This window comes from Chenopodium album, chromosome 27 (assembly GCF_948465745.1).
Source record: "Chenopodium album chromosome 27, dcCheAlbu1.1, whole genome shotgun sequence".
NCBI classification, from domain to species: Eukaryota; Viridiplantae; Streptophyta; class Magnoliopsida; order Caryophyllales; family Amaranthaceae; genus Chenopodium; species Chenopodium album.
In genome coordinates this window covers 32,862,711-32,880,798 of record NC_137860.1, presented here as the reverse complement: position 1 = coordinate 32,880,798, position 18,088 = coordinate 32,862,711, and the positions used below count along the sequence as shown (strand labels likewise).

At 34.0% G+C, this 18,088-nt stretch overlaps 1 protein-coding gene across 2 annotated transcripts; it reads right to left on the bottom strand.

Annotated features, from left to right (window-relative positions):
- Window positions 1-18: 18 nt before the first annotated feature.
- LOC145619532 (phototropin-2-like) lies at window positions 19-15,310 on the bottom strand. 2 transcript variants are annotated; one of them, XM_081674245.1, is made up of 24 exons: window positions 15,153-15,310; window positions 13,867-14,374; window positions 12,768-12,950; window positions 11,540-11,631; window positions 11,163-11,436; window positions 10,518-10,725; window positions 10,239-10,309; window positions 9,358-9,464; window positions 9,166-9,215; window positions 8,910-9,014; window positions 8,064-8,123; window positions 7,516-7,605; window positions 7,311-7,387; window positions 6,313-6,397; window positions 5,091-5,171; window positions 4,026-4,129; window positions 3,613-3,662; window positions 2,706-2,812; window positions 2,485-2,604; window positions 2,074-2,125; window positions 1,676-1,788; window positions 682-822; window positions 452-565; window positions 19-311 (listed from the first exon to the last, which is right to left on the bottom strand). In XM_081674245.1, the coding sequence occupies exons 2-23, from the start codon at window positions 14,322-14,324 to the stop codon at window positions 455-457; spliced, it is 2,739 nt and encodes a 912-aa protein (XP_081530371.1). In that variant the 5' UTR covers window positions 14,325-14,374; window positions 15,153-15,310; the 3' UTR covers window positions 19-311; window positions 452-454. The 2 variants fall into 2 exon arrangements, with proteins under 2 accessions (XP_081530371.1, XP_081530370.1); XM_081674244.1 differs by having other exon boundaries at window positions 13,867-14,378; window positions 15,153-15,297.
- Window positions 15,311-18,088: the final 2,778 nt, after the last annotated feature.

Below are 18,088 nucleotides of genomic sequence, written 5' to 3'. Positions count from 1 at the left end.
AAGGCAAGCTTATTTAGCTAAACAAACTCGACATCATAAGCTTACATGCATGGAAGAGGAGCTCTCTGAGTTTCCAAACAATTACAATGTTAGATTTTAGAATATACAAAAGTATTGTACAGTCGTTCACTAGACATAGAAGCAACACTAAAAATATCCTACCTCGCGCCATTATGTACCTCTTCCTATTATCCTCTTATGTACAAATCACAAAAATTATTGAATCACAAGATCTCTTCTCCTGTTCTCCAGTGAGGAGCCTCTCAGTTATGCATTGAAGTTTATAATTTGGTTTCTGCCAACTGATAATCCTGGATACATGTTGGAAGCACGTCAACTAAAATATTGAACAAGCTGTTAAATGTGCTATTATAGAAATGTCAAACGGTTTTATTTTAGTATGATTGTAACTTCACAAAAAAAGAAGAAGGAAAAAAAAAAGAAAGGAGACCTTTTAGAACAAGTCCATAGGAGAAGCAAGGACTCCATCGTCATCCCATTTGACTTCCTTCGCACCTGGATCTCTTTTAATCAATTGAAGAGGCACCTCCAGGGTCGGTGGGTCCTGTAAGCAATACATAAAATGGTAACAGTTTAACACCACCTCTTTTTCAAAGTTAAAGAGAGACAGGCTATATACAACTTTTGCAGGATGTAGAAAGTGATGATAGAAATGTTTACCATGCAGCGAATCAGAGGCCAGTTTATTTCACGGAAAAAAGGATGCTCTTTGATTTCACTGGCACCTCCTTGGGATCCCAACCTCGTAGCAGGATCTCTGCTTAATAGCGCATATATTAACTGTCTTGCTGCAAGACTTACCTGCAATATCCAGATACACACTGCAATGAGCATCAATTCCTCACAGAGCCCGGCAATAGATGCATAGCAACACAGAACACAGCATTCAAATTTTTCTAAGATTTCAAATTCATATGAAAATGTTTCTTACAGAAATTTTCTAGTTATGAACCAAATATATGATGGTAAATATTCACATTTAAACTAAAGGTATAAGAACTTGAGCATCATTTAAACTAAAGGTATTAATCTTAAAATGTGGATTCTCTTCAATTTCTTCTCCTGGGTTCTTAAAGCAAGGGGGGAGTTATTGAAAAAAAAAGCCTGCCATGTTATCAAATGAATGTCCAAGTTGCTGTAGTTATTTCAATGGAACTGTATCAGAGACCTCACTTTAAAATTTTAATTACCATGGCCATTCTATGAAAAAAAAAGTTTATATTAGCTCAAACAAGCTCACAGGGCCTCACAGCACTAATTACCGCATTAAGGCAAGAGGTCGCAGCAGCTTTCACCTACTATACAATATACCATATAAGTAGTACAATAAAAAAGTTAAGTTTCTGCTATAATGCTAGGCTACACTCACGTTGTCAGCTTTTTGACCAAAAAAATGTATTCGAGGACAATACAGCAAATACTACATTGTTGCACAATACTGTATTCCTAAAACAAGTTAGCATCTTCCTTTTGAAGATCATAGTTTAACTTGGCTGTAATTTTATACTATTGTAAAATAAAACACTATCTTAAGAGGTCTTGTTATAATTGTATCATAATGTATGTCAAAATAGCTCTTTCATAAATTATATCAGTAGAAAAAGATAGAGGTAAAATACATGCACACAAAATATTCTAGAGCAGGAATTTTTACCGGAATGCTGCTTGGAAATGTGAGGTCTTTGTGCATGATGTTTGCAAATGTCTTTTGTCTGTTCTTACCCCGGAAAGGTGTACGTCCATATAGCATCTCGTACAACAAAATTCCTGGGGAAAAGAGGAAAAAGCTTAAGCTCCATTTATTCACAAGCCTGCTGAATTATCTTGTGATACATCAGGTAAGAAATAACAAAGGTATGTGAAACAATGGACCGCTACCATGTGAGAGTCACTTTAACCCCCGCCCCCTCAAACAAAATAATAATAATAAAAAAAAGATATTGGAAGGGGGACCAAAAATTGCATTTTCAGAACTCATAAAGAAAGTTTCATGAGTCCACATAAGAAATAAGTGATAAATTAAATAAAAATATTTAAGTTGAATGTACTCACCAAGAGCCCACCAATCAATAGCACTAGTATGGCTTGCTCCAGTAATAACTTCCTAAAATACAAAGATATGTAAGAGCTCCAATATGAAGAAGCAAGGTAATTGCCTGTTGGATGACTTGGTAACCTACGACACATTCTGATACAATAATATACACTTAAACTAGGACAGCATGTATACTTGATAATTCAAGAAAATTAACAAATAGGGATTAGGAACACAGTTACATCATAGATTGCAAAGATTATCAATTCAGGACAACAGGCATATAGTCAATGATTTTATCAGGTTTTGGTAACAAAGTCAAGCAGTTAGAGTGCAAGACAAGCTCTAAAATGCAATAATCAGGTTATATGAGGAATACTTACTGAAATTAAAACATAGAAAAGTTAACAGAAAAGAATAAAACATACAGGAGCAATGTACTCCTCAGTTCCAACAAATGAATTAGATTGGGTAAATGGCTCTGCTACAAAAGCTGGCGGTGGTTGACTTCGTGATCTTCTTTTCTTTGGTTGTGGAGGCTTTATTATCTGCCAAGATTAATAAAAAGAAAAAGGTTCACACAATATGAGAAATAGCTTAAGTGATGACATTAATAATAATAATTCAACTGATCTGTATCCACACATACATGAGGTTTGCAGGCTGTCAAGAATGAGAGGTCAAAGTCCGTTAAAACAAGATGCCCATTCTTCTGGAGTAGTATATTCTCAGGCTTCAGGTCACGATATATGATACCTACTCCACATCAATGTAAAAACTATTTAGAAACAATTTAATAGAAGATATGACATAAGAAATTCAGCCATGTGTAGCAACCAGATACAAGTTGTGAGATTCATCTTATCATGCGAGGGGAAAAAAAAAAAACACACACACACACACACACTTCCACTACACCACGTCATTGGCATCTTAATTCTTATCTAAAATCAAATATCTCCAGATTGTCGGACATGATAGTCAACAAGTAAGGCAACAAAGGATAGAATGTGATCCAACTAAGAGGAATATATCTATGTACTCTAGAACAGATATCAATACAAAGATAAAAAAAAATTTATATAGCACCAATCTGCTAATTTGAAACAGAGTTCCGTGAGTTTGTCATGGATCAATAAAAAGATGCATATGGAAAGTCAATAGCTACATGACACTTTCAAATGAATGTATTGTGACCATTGCATTGTCCATCGTTTTAAACTTTAAAGCAAAAGGGAACTACAAAACCTAGCACAATAATGTATACACTTCAAAAAAAAATTCACAAATCAATTTATAGAAAGCCAAATAGGAAGAATAAGGGTTCACTTTAGGAAACAGGAGAATCTTCTTGCAATTGGAATATTTTTTAATTTCTCTGATGCTTTGAAGCATAATTAGTTTATGTTCAACTATATTCAAGATGTAATCATCATCGGGGAAAAAAAAAAAAAATCAAGATGTATTCTTAATATATTCTGAAAAAGAAAACCTTACACAATAGCTAAACCCTAGCCAATGAGTACAAAAACAATATTGCAAATTGTCAACAGTACCTAAACAATGAAGATACTCCAGTCCAATTACAACCTCAGCTGCGTAGAACCTGAAGATTAGGCATCAGTCAAAAGTCAGTATCATAATCAACACAGACAAATAAAATTAAAAAGATGGTGACTCAAAATGTTATTTTAGTTTAAAGAAAATAAAGCCATGGTTGCACCAAGTGACCAAACAGGTTGTGAGCGAGTTTTTGCAAACAAAGAAATTTGGTCAAATGAAATTTTTGACAAAGCAAGAGGCTGAAGCACCTACTTTAAAAAACCATGATGATACACATGTTTTAGTAACCAAAAAAAAAAAAAACAAATGAAGGGTTCCCTTATACAAAGATAGTAAGATATAGAGTACAAGACATAGACAACGATGGGCTAAGCAAGAAAAAAAAGTGTTGGAGTCACCAACGCACCTAGCTGAATCCTCCTTAAAAATTTTCAGTGGCTGCAAGTCAAGCAAAGCAAAAAGCTCTCCTCCAGGGCAGAAGTCGGTTATCAGACAAACATGTGTTGAAGTCTGAGGAAAAAAAAAAACATTAGCGAAACAAACTCCATTGAGGAGATAATTACTGAGAAAACTAATATAATGAAGATTCAGGAGTTTGATATAGATTAGTAAATTATATAGCTCATAGTTTCACAAGGAAAGCAACAACTTAATTTGTTTATACAAGCAGTCAAGCACCTTCCAGCCCTCAGGTCAGCCTGATTTCAATGATGACCAACCATCTAAGTATCTAACTACCAATTTGTTGTCATGGTAATTCCTTCTCTTCCAATAATGCAAGTGCAACATGGAAATTCTGACTTATACCATAAAATGATTGTCTAGTTACATCCAGTTTAAAGATTAAAATACTAAAAATATGCAATTTTATAGAGGCTACTAAATCACTTATATTAAATTTCAGTGGAAATTTCAGTACTTGGTAGAATAAAGAGATACATACTGGATATGGTAAAATTTGCTGATAATAAAATAATTTTCCAGCTTTCACTTGTTACAAAAATAATTAATAAAACCACCTTCCATTGAATGCAGCAGCAAAACCCAAACACAAAATGCAGTAGAGAACATAGGAAGTCAGTGAGATTCCATATAGTATCAAGCTTTAAGATTTACAGTTTTCAGGTCTAAGACATGGGCATCAAGATTTAGCATATAATCAGTAACTACATGGATCCAAGAGGTTTATTGACAAGTTACAGTATATGGTAACAGTGAGCTCTATATACAATTCTACTAGTAAACACAATAAAAATGAGTAGTAAATACGAGCTTCAGGAAGCAGGAGATGCTCAAGAAACATGCATTTTCAGAACTAGGAATCAAGTTCGGTTTTGTTGTATATATAAATTCAGCATTATCATCGTAAGTTTTTTGTACAATGCAAGTCTGGAGAATAGGATGAAGACCTATGTACAGAGAAGCTAGGGAAGGAAGAAAAAAAGTAATATAGAGGCAAGTATGTCAAGACCTGAAAAGAAGCATATAGTGTAGGAAGGAAAGGATGATCCAGCATAGAAATTATTTCCCTTTCAACACAAGCACGATGCACCTGTAAACAATTAGCAAGTATTTCAGATCCTTCTTCACAGGTATAGTAGATGGTTATAACAGCATAAAATTTCTTCAACCAACATGTCTAAAAACATATCCTAACAGTGGAAACAAGAAAAGGGAATCTCCTGAACCAGTTCAGGTATCATATCCAGTCAATCAAATACAAGAACCTCAAAGACTTGTATATATTTTTTGGCACACACGTGCAAATGCACATTACATATCTGTAAACTGTCTGCAGTCTCTTAAAAGTCAAAAAGGAAACCCACTAAGCCTAGAAGATGAGGATCATAATGCTGAGAAATATTAAATATTCACACATGTTACAGAGTATAAATCAACTTCAGTATGCAGCCTGTGTGGTAAACAGACTCTTAAAAATGTAAAAACTTGTACTTTTACCACCACTTATAATCCAAGGCCAGTCCTAAGGATTATCTGAGAAATAACACACAATAAGTGACCAAGTTCATACAAAAGCTTTTCTGAAGACTTCCCAACTTCATGGAAGGGATCACATGCTTAATGTTCATAAGGTGCAACATACCAGAAAGAAGCACACTTTTCTAAAATTAAAAATTATTCCTCTTAATTCAAAGGCAGAGTGCTACAAGATTAACATGCAATGCAAAATGCCCACGAGAAATAAGAAAATTGAGTAGTAATTTTGAAGTCTAAAATACTATCAAAACAAGGTTGTTTTAAACATGCTAAATGCCCTGGAGAAAATAGAAAATTGAGTAGTAATTATGAAATCTAGAATACTATCAATATTAAGTTTATTTATATTTTATTTTATTTAGTAATGCAGCTTCGCTTGATATTTACAATACATGAAAATTAAATAGATGTAATCACAGAGATATAGACAGACAAACAAAAAGAGAAAAGTGGACCCAAAAAGCACATGTGTGGATCAGAACAGAGCATAAGATACATATCAAAACCACAAGAACAGGACCCAGACCCCAAATTTCCAAAAGACAACCTAATAGGTTAACAACATGAGGTAAAATAGAAACAGCTAATTTGCAGCCAGGGCCTGTGACAAGAGCACAAGATATTGCAATTGCATTTAATTAAATATAAAAAAAAATGATAAAATTAACCAAAGCAATCATGTTCTAAATGATTACCTTATTACGATTCAGCATCACAGCTTTATCCATTGCCTTCATTGCGAAGAGTTCTCCTGAACCTTTCAGCTCCACCAAATGAACACTGCAGCAAGCAAAAGATAAAAAAAAAAATAATGAAGCCAGTAAACTATTTGGCATATAATTCAATTAGCATGCTAGGAAGAACAAGATCTGACAGTAATTACAATAAACAATATATAGAAACAACAGAGCAGCAACTTTTTTAATTTGAAAAAGATTATCAGCCAGTAGTATATAGCAGAGAGTGAACTGATTCAAGAACATGACCAGATAGTGAAATAGTAGCACAATAGCATGACTGCATGGGGTAGGTTTCTCTTCCAGGAAGTACCAAATTGAGCAGTTTGCTAAAATTTTACTCTTGGAATGTAGGAACTAAAGTTAGTTCTTGCAACCAAATTGTTATGATTTGATCCAATCAAGGTGTGAATTTTATGTTTTCAAAAGTTTCCTCTTGAGAAGTTTTGTACAAAACCTGATATGACCTCTAATTGGTCATCATTTTGTCATTGACAGGCAAAATGGTGATGCTTATTACCCTCCGTGATCAAGACAGAGTCAGATTTCATCAATGAGGGGTAATTAGATCATTTGTATCTGAAGGTAGTACAAACATGTTTATATAAGGTCTTAATATTTTATAAATAAAATTTAAATAAAAAAAAAAAAAAATTGTAGAAGGAACTTGCCAAAAGTGCTACATGAAGGCAGTCGTTAATGGATTCTCCCATCAAAGAATTTGTTAATTTAAAACTATGTGGAAATCAAGATATGAGCCAAGCACTCAAGCAGTTTCCTAGATGCAATATGAAAGCAAGTGTAAACACATCAAACACATGTTTCTGCTCAATGTCGCAAAAGAGATAATTAAACTGGTACTCACATCAATTTGAACAAAGCAAAACTATTAAAAGGAGCCTACTGCCAATAGTGTGGGGGTGGAGGAAGCATTCTAAAAGTTAAAGCAGCAGTACCTTCCAGTATCACCACAACCCAATGGTTTTATGGGCTTAAAATGATCCAAACCAATTTTTTCACCACCAGCAGTAATCTAAAATGCCAAAGAGATTCAGCACAAAGCCTTAGTAACTAAAATATTTTAGAGGATCCCAGTTAATACAGAACAAACTTTTTTTTTTTTTGACCAAACATGACAACAAATGTATAACCATATCAAACCTTTTGGATTGCAGCCCAAGTGGCGGAGCCCTTCTTATGGGGCTTTGGGTAAACAGGTTCAGAATGAATTGCCCACAGGTCTTCTGGCCTCTGGAAAACAAGTAATATCAAAAGGCTGCTTCAGCAACAAGTCAACATAATTTCTAAACTATGCAGCCAGATAATTTCCTTTATCCGGGTATTGGCAATGCTCACAGAGATAACTAGCTAAGAATTGGTGAAACTGCTTTGCTTGCCTCATAATTAACTTTGTACTTTGGATTGACATGAAGTCATGAAGACTAAGATATTTTGTTAAAGTAAAATAAATTAAAAATTAAAGTAGAAAATGAAGGAAAACAAAAAATACGTGAAAGGGTTGGAAATGAAAAAGAGAAATATTACGGAAACGTAAATATAAGTGTGATAGGGATGTGTTAAGTTAATTAACAGGTAATTATTGACTGTCTAAAGTAACTTGTTAGAGAGCTAAATGCAAAATATATGACTATGATCAGATAAGCTAGGAGTCAGTAATCCTAAAATGCAGTACAAGAAAGGTACCTTACCAAATTGGCATCGGGAAGTTCTCGAACAGCTTCATCAACATTTTCTGCAGTAGCTTTGACCTGAAAGTTGAATGGGAAATAAAAAAACCGAGGCTCTCAAAATAATGTTGCAATAAAAAATAAAAGACAGAGAAATATGGAATTTTCAGCTATAAATGCCAAAATATTCTACAAAACACAAAGACAAGAGAGAGAGAGAGAGGCCAAATACTTCATCAGGATCCCAGACATGACTACAGATGTACGGGATCACACATTAAACATGACCTAGAACAAATCATGTGAAACAGAAGAATATGCACAATACTCACAATTAAAATTTCAGTTACAAGAATCTAAAAATTCAATTAGATTCCTTCCTCAATTTTTAATAAATGGTGTCCATTACAAGTATGTATAGTTTGTGTGTGTGTGGGTGGGGGGTAGTATACACACACACAAGACAAAGACAAATGTAGATCACCAGTACTTAACAGTTAGCCAGCCTATATATAACTTTTTCTAATAACTGATGAGGCCAATTTGTGCTAAATTAGTATGTAACCATTAAATGCCAAACTGAATTTCAATAAAATACTACAGTTCAGTGAAGCTGCAGCTTATCTTTTTACGAAACCTACATGATAAGATGCTTGGACTTGGATATGAGTATTGCACTCTGGCATAGATCCAGAAGTCTAACATGGAATTTCAAATTCAAGATGAAGGGTGCAGGGCTAAGGAATTTAAGTGTGAAGTATTGATTTTATACTGTGCCTAAAAGTTGAGTGGGGGAGGGAGGGTTGAAGTGAGTTATGTAATTCTAGTGAGGTTACAAGACATAGAGTGTTAGACCAAATAACATACCACTTTAGCACTTTGTTGTTCTGTTCTCTCGGACAGTCGGTTACGTAATGGTTCAACATGATCACTTCCATCTAGTTGCACTCCTATAAAGTATTGCAACTCCCCCTAGACAGAAAACAAGAAAACATAAAACAATGAAATTGAGGAATGATTTATGTACTGCAACAACAACTCCCATATCCGAATGCATCTGACAGCTTTGGGTTTGTTTTAAGCCATAACTTGATTAAATGTATCAAAAACTAATCTTGTATACCTTCTGATCTTTCATAGGTTGCAAATGAAACAAGTTCCAAAACTTCTTCCCTGAAAACCGCAAGCCATACAGTTAACTAGCCAAAAAATGAGAAATTCAAGCTCAATCCAAACAGTAGTAGATTGTCAATCAATGCTCAGAAATCCAAACAAGCTCAATCCAGTAGTTTACGTATCAAAGCTATACGCTTACCACTTTTAGTGTAATTTATTAATTGAACAGTAATATCCCGCTGCTCCCTGATAGCATCTCTTATTTTTTGGACAGTGGCCTGATCTGTCTCTGGTCCCTGAAGAAACCTATAAGTTTGATGAAGACATAAATGGAAGCAATATTAGTTAAAAATAACAAGGCAGAGAATAGCCTGCACAAAATAAAATATAAATAAAAGTTTTGAACTCTAACTTTCTTAACACTTAAGATTAGACGTTACAAGGCAAACGATCAGTAAGTACTCGCACTAAAATGTGAAACATATTCATGTTAGAGACAAGGCAAACTGGAATGTATTCAATGTACAAAAAAACATTACATCAAGTTCAAGCTCACTGATGAGCATTCAAATTAAGATACTGTAACACACATCAACACCAATTTCAAGCTTAAATAGTTTACTGAACTGCAAATGCACTGGCTGAAGTTCATATTAGACTTATTTATAGCTCCACATGCATTAATGCCCAAAATAAAATGTTGATAATACATAAAAATCCTGCATTTACAAACATGTGGCTAACCTGTTTATGATCCATAGTGTTAATTATGATTAAACATAGGGATAAACATGTGCCTCACTGCTCAAGTTGATTTGCTAATGGAATTCTTAATATATATACTGACAGTGATATGCCAACCTATTACTGAGTAAGATTTTATAGCTACATGTTTCGGGTTCATAGCAGTGAAGCTAGTGATTATCACACAAGTACAAGGGAGCCGCTATCAATTTAAAAAGATTAAGGTGGTTGTACGAAATAGTCTTTATCCATAAAGAGCCAACAGTACATGCAATTCCCAGCGGTAACCTCCTCATGACGAGGAAACAGCATAAATAGGATAAGAATAATTCATACCTACAGTTTCTTCCCAAAATTTCCTCTCGTGTAAACTCTGTCAATTCAAGAAAGCTATCGGATGCAAAAATCTGCAAAATGAAGCAGTGAGCTCGTGTCAGTTTCTGGAAAGCTAAGGAGCCTCGATTTTTACTTAAAGATAAAAATAACTTAATTTCTGGAGGCTTAGGATTTAGGAACTCCAAGATTATTATGTCAAGATTAGAAGTATCGTAACTTATAGGACAAGTGGATAAACCAATCAACAACTAAAAATCTCTTCTGCAACACTAGACATACAATTGGATTATCTGGAAGCCTGGGATCAGTAATCACAAAATTCTTCTCAATACGCTCTAATGTTGTCGCTAAATCAATTCCTTGTCGTATGTCTCTTTCTCTTTCTGCACGCTCCCAGCTGTCAGGACGATCTATGTCTTTCGGTATAAGAAATTCTGGCTCAAGACTTGGTTGTCGTTCATGCTTTGCAGAGGACCTCCCTTTAAAACTGCAGACAAGCAAGAGTTTTGTGAAACAATTTTTTTATAGTGATGTGGAACTAAGTAGAGCCACAAAGAAAGTGATAAGGATAGATCAACACTATAGCTTGATTAAGGGTTCTCGACAATCACAACCAGCAACATGAGCACAAATTCCAATAAGTGTCTTTGGTTTTTAACAAAATGTCAAAATCTACTGAACAAGCACAGTGTTCATCTAGGAATTTGCTTGAACTAGGGGTACTAATTAAACTGGGAATCCTACTTTCTCAAGCAAAATAAAAGCATGCAAGCTGAATCTAGATTAAAATAGAAACTAAGTAAAAGAGAACAACACAGCCAAAAGCATGTCGAAAAGAAGGAAGAACTCCTTGCCACATAGATTTTCTACTCTACAATAACACAATGACCTATAACATAATGAATTTCAAGTTATTAGACTCACCCCAATAAAGAAATACGCGCAGATTTTCTAGAGCTCTTGTCAGAATCTTTACTAGATGCGTCAAGTTTAGGAGTCTCCCTACCAGGGGTTGACAGCCTACCAGGAGTTCCCACATTGTCAATTTCTGCAGATTTTGGCAGCATATAATCGAGATTGAATTTCCCTGCAACCTCCTGTTTTTCAGCATTGATGTTACTCACACTAAGAGATCGTGGTTGCTTCACAGTTTGAACAACCTCTATTATGGAGCCCAATGCTGCTTCCTTCTGACGAGCTGATGTGTCAGACAATTGAAAGTAAAATTTGTCATGCATAACAAGACATGTACAAACATTAGAGAAGAACAAGGAAAACAACAATGTTCTACAAATTCTTACCATCATAACGGATAAGTGACTTTGGCAAGCCATTAGGACGTAATGCCTTGTCATTTATTCCTTCGGTAAATTTACTGACCTCGACCTGCATTCTGTTGCAGCAAAGTCAATTTCAGGTTAAGTCACAGATTGTATTTGACATCAGCCCACATTAGGAAATGTACCTCTTGAAATTGCTACTAACTTGAACATATTCCTAGTCTGTAGAACATCTAGAAAGTTGGAAATGAAGCCAGAAAATGCACCCAAAACACATGATTTTATTAAAGTTCTCTTTGCCTTTTTATTTTCTGATCTGTACTCCTTTTTCCATGCTCCTAAATTATTTAAGACATTGACTAATTTTTTCTGTATTTTTGTATGCAACAATATGCTAGCATGCTTACATCAATTCATAGTTTATGCATTCAACAAGACAACATCCAAACTAATTCAAAACCACAAAAGTGACCAACACAGAACAAAATAACTCCTCTACTTTGCCAGACATTTTGTCAAGAACTACACTTTATGCGTGTAGAACATTCACCTTAACTCAGATGCACAGTACATTGAATTCCTTGTTCTAAGACTTCTATAACCAAACCAACTAAGCACAAAGACAAGTCTTGTACTGAATTGCCTTGGATGGAAATACCTTATGCAAAAAGAAAAACCCAACTTGAATCGATAAATTAAATCAACAGGGAGAGCCTCGAATCACAACCACATAACACAAGTAAAATCCCATTAGCCAGGTTCGATACACAATCTCCTTATCTCCATCAAATGTACTACCACCATTATGTCTGATAGTTGGTAATAGTAATGTCGTATTGGGAATGAATTTAACTATAATTCTGCAACGACATCACCAATCTATTGTCCACCATAAATGGTGATGCAATCCCATCTCGAAACTTGTATTTTTCTAAAAAGAATTCCATTAACACTCAATACCACCACTCAAGCGGTAATCATAGGCATCCACATTACACTTCTCTTACAAAATTTCATACATGTTCATTCTCATTACCATCATTTATAACCCGATACCGAACGAAAAGCATTAACGAAGCACGGAAACTATTGCTAACAATTAAAATAGCACAAATCACTAATCAAAGCAAATGGCACAAGCAAATCAAGAACCCTAGACAAACCCCAATTCAACCCACAAACTAAGATGAAAGAACAGAATGTACCCAATACATTTAGAGAGAGAAAGAGGAGAAGAGAGAGAAAATACCCAATAAATTTGATGACACGACCCTTATCATCTCTGATAGGGGTAATGGTAAGAAGGTTCCAGAAAGGGGTGCCATCCTTCTTGTAATTCAACAATCTGCCGCAATAACTGGTCCCATTTTTCACCGCCTGTCTTATCTTCTCCACCTCGTTCTGGTCTGTTTCTGGCCCCTGCAAAAATCGGCTGCAACCAAATACAAAATCTATGAATTAACCGCCATTGTTGAAGCTTGATTATTATTTTTTTTTTTTTTTTTTTGGGAGGGGCAGGAGGAGATAGAAAGAAAGCAAATTGCAGGGGAAATATTGGAAGGAAATTAACTGGTGTTTCCATAGAAATTGCGGGAAGTTTTTGGGAGGAGATCACTTTGAGTAATGACTCTAATGCGTATGACTTTGTGAGTGGGAGTGGCAATAGGTGAGCGAAAGGAGTCGCACCTCACGCTCCCACATCGGTCATATCGGGGGCTAGTGTGGCGTTTATTTAGGTATATTGGTTACTTAACCCTCCTCCTTCCCATAACTTGCACGAGTCGAATTGGGTTTATTTGATTTGTTTCATTTATAAATGAATAATTTCATTGAATTAGATAACTTAACATTAAGTTTAAATGAATGTTGTTTTATGCAATTGTTGACACATATGACTTGTGTCACTTCAATTATGACATTAGGCATTTGGCTACTTTGGCACTAGAATTCAAGAAAAGAAAAAAATTATTGATTTGTAACAAGTGTTATGTAACCTTTCTTTGACCACATTTGTGAGATTGAGAGAAAGAACATTAGGAAATCCTTCTCATGAGAGGAACTCCTAGTGCAGGATCTTTTCTATATACATTAAAATCTATGATATCAAAATATCTTCTTTTTTTATACTTATACATTTTAATTAAAATAAATGTGACTTAAGTTATGAGATTGCAATCGTGAATAAAGAAAAAGTGAGCGATTAGACACTTACGAAAGTTGTGACATGGTCAATGTCGGCTAATGTACACTTACCTCAACTTCAGGGAAGAAACTCGACAAATAAACCTCAACAAGAATAAGATTGTGGTACATAACAAAAGAAATACACATACATAACAAAATCTTACCAATTGCGTCCAACAACTTCCTTAGAAGAGTAGCCAGTCATAGTGAAGAATCCACTACTAGCATACATTATAGGACATTCAGGTTTAGTAGCATCTGAAACCACAAAAGTCTGCTGCAAATTTGCTAATGCATCCTTCAACTCTTGTGAGGCTCTAGGAAGATGTTCTGATGTGTTAGAATTATTTGATTCCTCTGACATCCTCCTTGACTCCTTCTCGTACGAGCTTTTGCCTTGATTATTGTCCCCTGACATTCGAATCACAACATTCGAGGTTGATGGGGCTGATTCTCCCCCGTTTGCTGGTACCACTGCTAGCCCCCATTCTGCTGCCCTCTCAGCCATACCGGCTTCATCATTCACTATCTCGGTATTTTTTGACACCTTATTAGAGGTCTTGTTTGCATCAAATGCCATCCACTTGTTAGATGCCATACCATTGCTACTTGATGCCTCCATTTCGTTTAGTAATTGAACATATATAGCTACTTGAAGATGATCGTATTCCCCTGCCTGAAACGAAAAAATTCTTGTAAGGCTTCACTATTTTCGAGCCCCTGCTTTAGATATTTATTATTTTATTAGGACACCGGAGAAATTTTTACTTATTTTGTACTCCCTTATTCTAGTATGAACATAACATAAGAGATTGACACGGGAAATTAAATTTTATAGAGAAAAAGACTAAAAGAGGTACTCGTATTATGTTAACTATGCAAAGCGAGTACGTGACTATATATAGCTAGATCAATGATATCCAACTATCCATAGTTATTGGAAGCAGATAACATGAGGCATTCCTTAGCTTATCAGGAATTAACTACACACAATAGTAACTATAACTAGTATCAAAAGCATAAAGCTAAAGTTTCCATATAAAGGTAAATTCATTGATGATTGACAAACTTTCCAAATGTGAAATTCATCTTGGCCTTAGTGCCTAAAAAGAAAAAATAGTCTACTTTCTTAGCTATTCCCTATGATACGTTCATTCAATCTAACAACTTTTAGTTCTATTTACAGAATTACCAAATCAAAAGTTAGCACATGACCAAAAACAAACCACTAATCGTTAACAATTATGTTTCATTATAAGAATGATATAGATATAGCATAAATGCGCGTATAATAAAAATTAGAATAAAAACTTAACCAAATGATGTTCTAATTTGCAATATTAGCATTATCTTTTAACCAAATACTCGGTTTAAGCTATTAAGCGCGCCCACTTGGCAATTATCCATTGAGGTGTTTCAAATTACGAGAGATAAGTAAAGAAAATAATACCTGGAAAGACGAGAGGAGACCAAATGAAGTGCTGCAATTCACATGAGAAAGCAAACGTGTGTGTGTGAGCAGTAGTAGCAAAGGCTAAGCTTTTACTAGTAACAAAGATGATATGATAATTATTTTTACAAAAATGAAAAAAAAAAAAAATTGATATGATAATGTTAGTTGGACCCCTTTTTTTGTTTGAAAATAAATAGCAACCTAACATTGATTTGTCGATAAATCATAACCATCAATTTCTTATATTTTTGGTACGGTTTTACGTGGAGGCCGTCCATAACATTATTTCTTTCTTCCTCTTTTAATTCTTTTGTTTTCTTCGTTGTCAATAATTAATGCAAAAAATGTGACTCTTTTTGTTATTGTGGACTTGTCTGAAAATCTTTATTATTGCCTAAGAAATATCTGTGTGTCAGTTTTAATAATGAAGTTAAATAAATAAGATTACAAGTATATGACTATATGGTTAGAATTTAATCATTCAATTAATGTACTTATTAATTGGTATGTACAGATGTACTCATAGTATATATATAGATATAGAGAAATATACGACTATTCGAGATGTACTATTGTGTAAACATGTAATGGTAATTATAAAACTAAAAAAAAATTATATGAATACGGATCGGATATACTCAGGGCCTGTTTATTTTTACTGAATTGAGCTGAACTGAACTGAACTGATTGGAGCTGAACTGAACTGAACTAATTGATTGGAGCTGAATTGAACTGAACTGAGCTGAAATGAATATTTTATGAGAGAAGGAAATTAGGAGCTGAACTGAACTGGACTGAAATTAAGTAAATGTGAACAGACCCTCGTTACCTTGAAATAACTTATATGAGAGAATTCTCTAATGTCTCCTTTTCTAGTCTAATCCTTACAACCTTAACAAAAAATTCAAATCAAGCTTTTTTTTCTTTTAATTTTCTCTTAATACTGCAACTAATTTTGCCTATTTAAAATTAAAACTTTTCATATTTATTATTGCTCATATGATCATTGTTTGAAAACTTTAATTAATAAAGCCACATACTTAAAATATCTACCTAAAAGCCAAACCCCTCAAAGTCTTATAATCCGTACTGATTGCCTTAGCTTGCTCAATAAATTAGATATTAAAAAGTTTTTGCACCATAAAAATAAATATTTAAAGTTTGACTGATTATCACAAGTAATACTATGTACAAAGTTTCTACACCTAAAAATAAATTTAGAACTATAGTTAAAACATTGTGCGTTTTTAATAGATCCACATATAATGTAATGTAAGATTATTCCAGAATCCAGATACTTGAAACTTGAATTGGGACCATTTATAATTAAGTCAGGGTTCAAATATAATTTATCTATTTTCTTTGTTAACAAAATCATTCTCTTTCTTTTCAAAAATGTATTGCAACACGGAGAGGTTTTTTATTTAATTATTTATTTTTTTTATTATTTTTTTTTAAAAGTAAAAATCAGAAGTTAAGAATATATTAAATTATTAACTGGGAATTTATATGTATTCCGTAGAAGAGAACACTAAAAAAAAAAAAAAAATCTTAAAAATGTTACTTCCTCCATCCCTAAATTAAAAGCCTTTTTTCTCTTTATTATGTGAGTAATAAACGGATGATGTATTGTTGTTGGAACCCAATGTGTATCACTTGTGAGTGTCCCACATTGGAGAAAGAGGAGAGGTGGTTCCACTTTATAAGGTAGAGGAGTACCTCCTACTATTGCCAATTGGTTTTAGTATGGAAGTGAGGGGGAGTGTTGGAACCCACTTTATAAGGTAGAGGAGTACCTCCTACTATTGCCAAATTTATCAATTGTACAATATTTGTGAAACTTTTTTTTTTATGAAATGGAAGATACATAAAAGTTTAATTTGATTAACCGAAAGTCAAAATAAAAAAAAATGGGACCACTTTTTTTTAATCTGTAATTTCGTTTTCCTGTCCCATTTGGATAGGGAAAAAGAGAGAGAAAATGAAAGCGAAAGGATAACATGGATGAGAAAAATAAGGGAAATATGAGGCTGCAAAATTTCTGTTGATTGCTATTACAAGATTAATAAATCTTCCCACATTTTGGTATTGTATGTACTATCATTCACCTCTGATCTCTGAATATATCTGTTTTACTTGGAGTATAATTTACATGTATATCAGTATATGACAGTGGTGACCGACTGACTGATGATTTGCTTCATTAATTATTTCCAGAATTCCAGTAATTTTTGTAACAAGGTATGACATTGTTATGTTGTACGTTAGTAGTACGCCATGAGGTTATGTTTATCAGTCCCACGACTAAAATAATAATTTACTCGTTCCTTAAAGTTTGCTTCACTTATCTTTCTAAATATTTTTCTAAATTAAAATTAATGTAAAATTGGTGATGAGTTTGTGACTTTACTGATTATCAAGTAATTTTTGTGGTAGGCCAGTGTAACAATGTTATTCGTACGTTTATATATCATGGATTCATGGTTGTTTTTGTTTGTCTTATGCGCCAAATAATATCAACCTTGGTACAAAGCTAATTAGTATTATTGGTAATATACTGACTGATTGATTGATTGATTGAATGGATGTTACAAATCAAGCATAATTTGTACCACACATTACATTCTAAAATGCATGGAAATAGTATTTTTTTTTCATTTGGGAAGCTAGCACCACAAGTTAATTGCAATATCCATTAATGCATGCATCTTCCCATCTAATCAAAATTTTATGTTCAACTATATTGTGGCACTTGCAAAGTTGTAGGGTATGTTTGTAGTGTATAGAGGGGAAACTCCATGTTTTTTTAACTGTTAATGCAGTACAAGATTTGCCTTTAAGAGATGCATATTATCAGTATATCACTGTAACAAAACTTTTGTACCAAAAATTCATAGTGAGGCAACAAGGCCCTCGAGATCGTGAGAGTGATA

What these genes read in the sequence shown, in the direction of transcription:
- LOC145619532 (XM_081674245.1), bottom strand. Translation starts at nt 14,324, where the DNA reads ATGGAGGCATCAAGTAGCAATGGTATGGCATCTAACAAGTGGATGGCA. An exon ending in CATTTCCAAGCAGCATTCCG is followed by an intron (nt 823 to 1,675) that starts GTAAAAATTCCT and finishes TGGATATTGCAG; the next exon opens with GTAAGTCTTGCAGCAAGACA. An exon ending in GGCCTCTGATTCGCTGCATG is followed by an intron (nt 566 to 681) that starts GTAAACATTTCT and finishes TATTGCTTACAG; the next exon opens with GACCCACCGACCCTGGAGGT.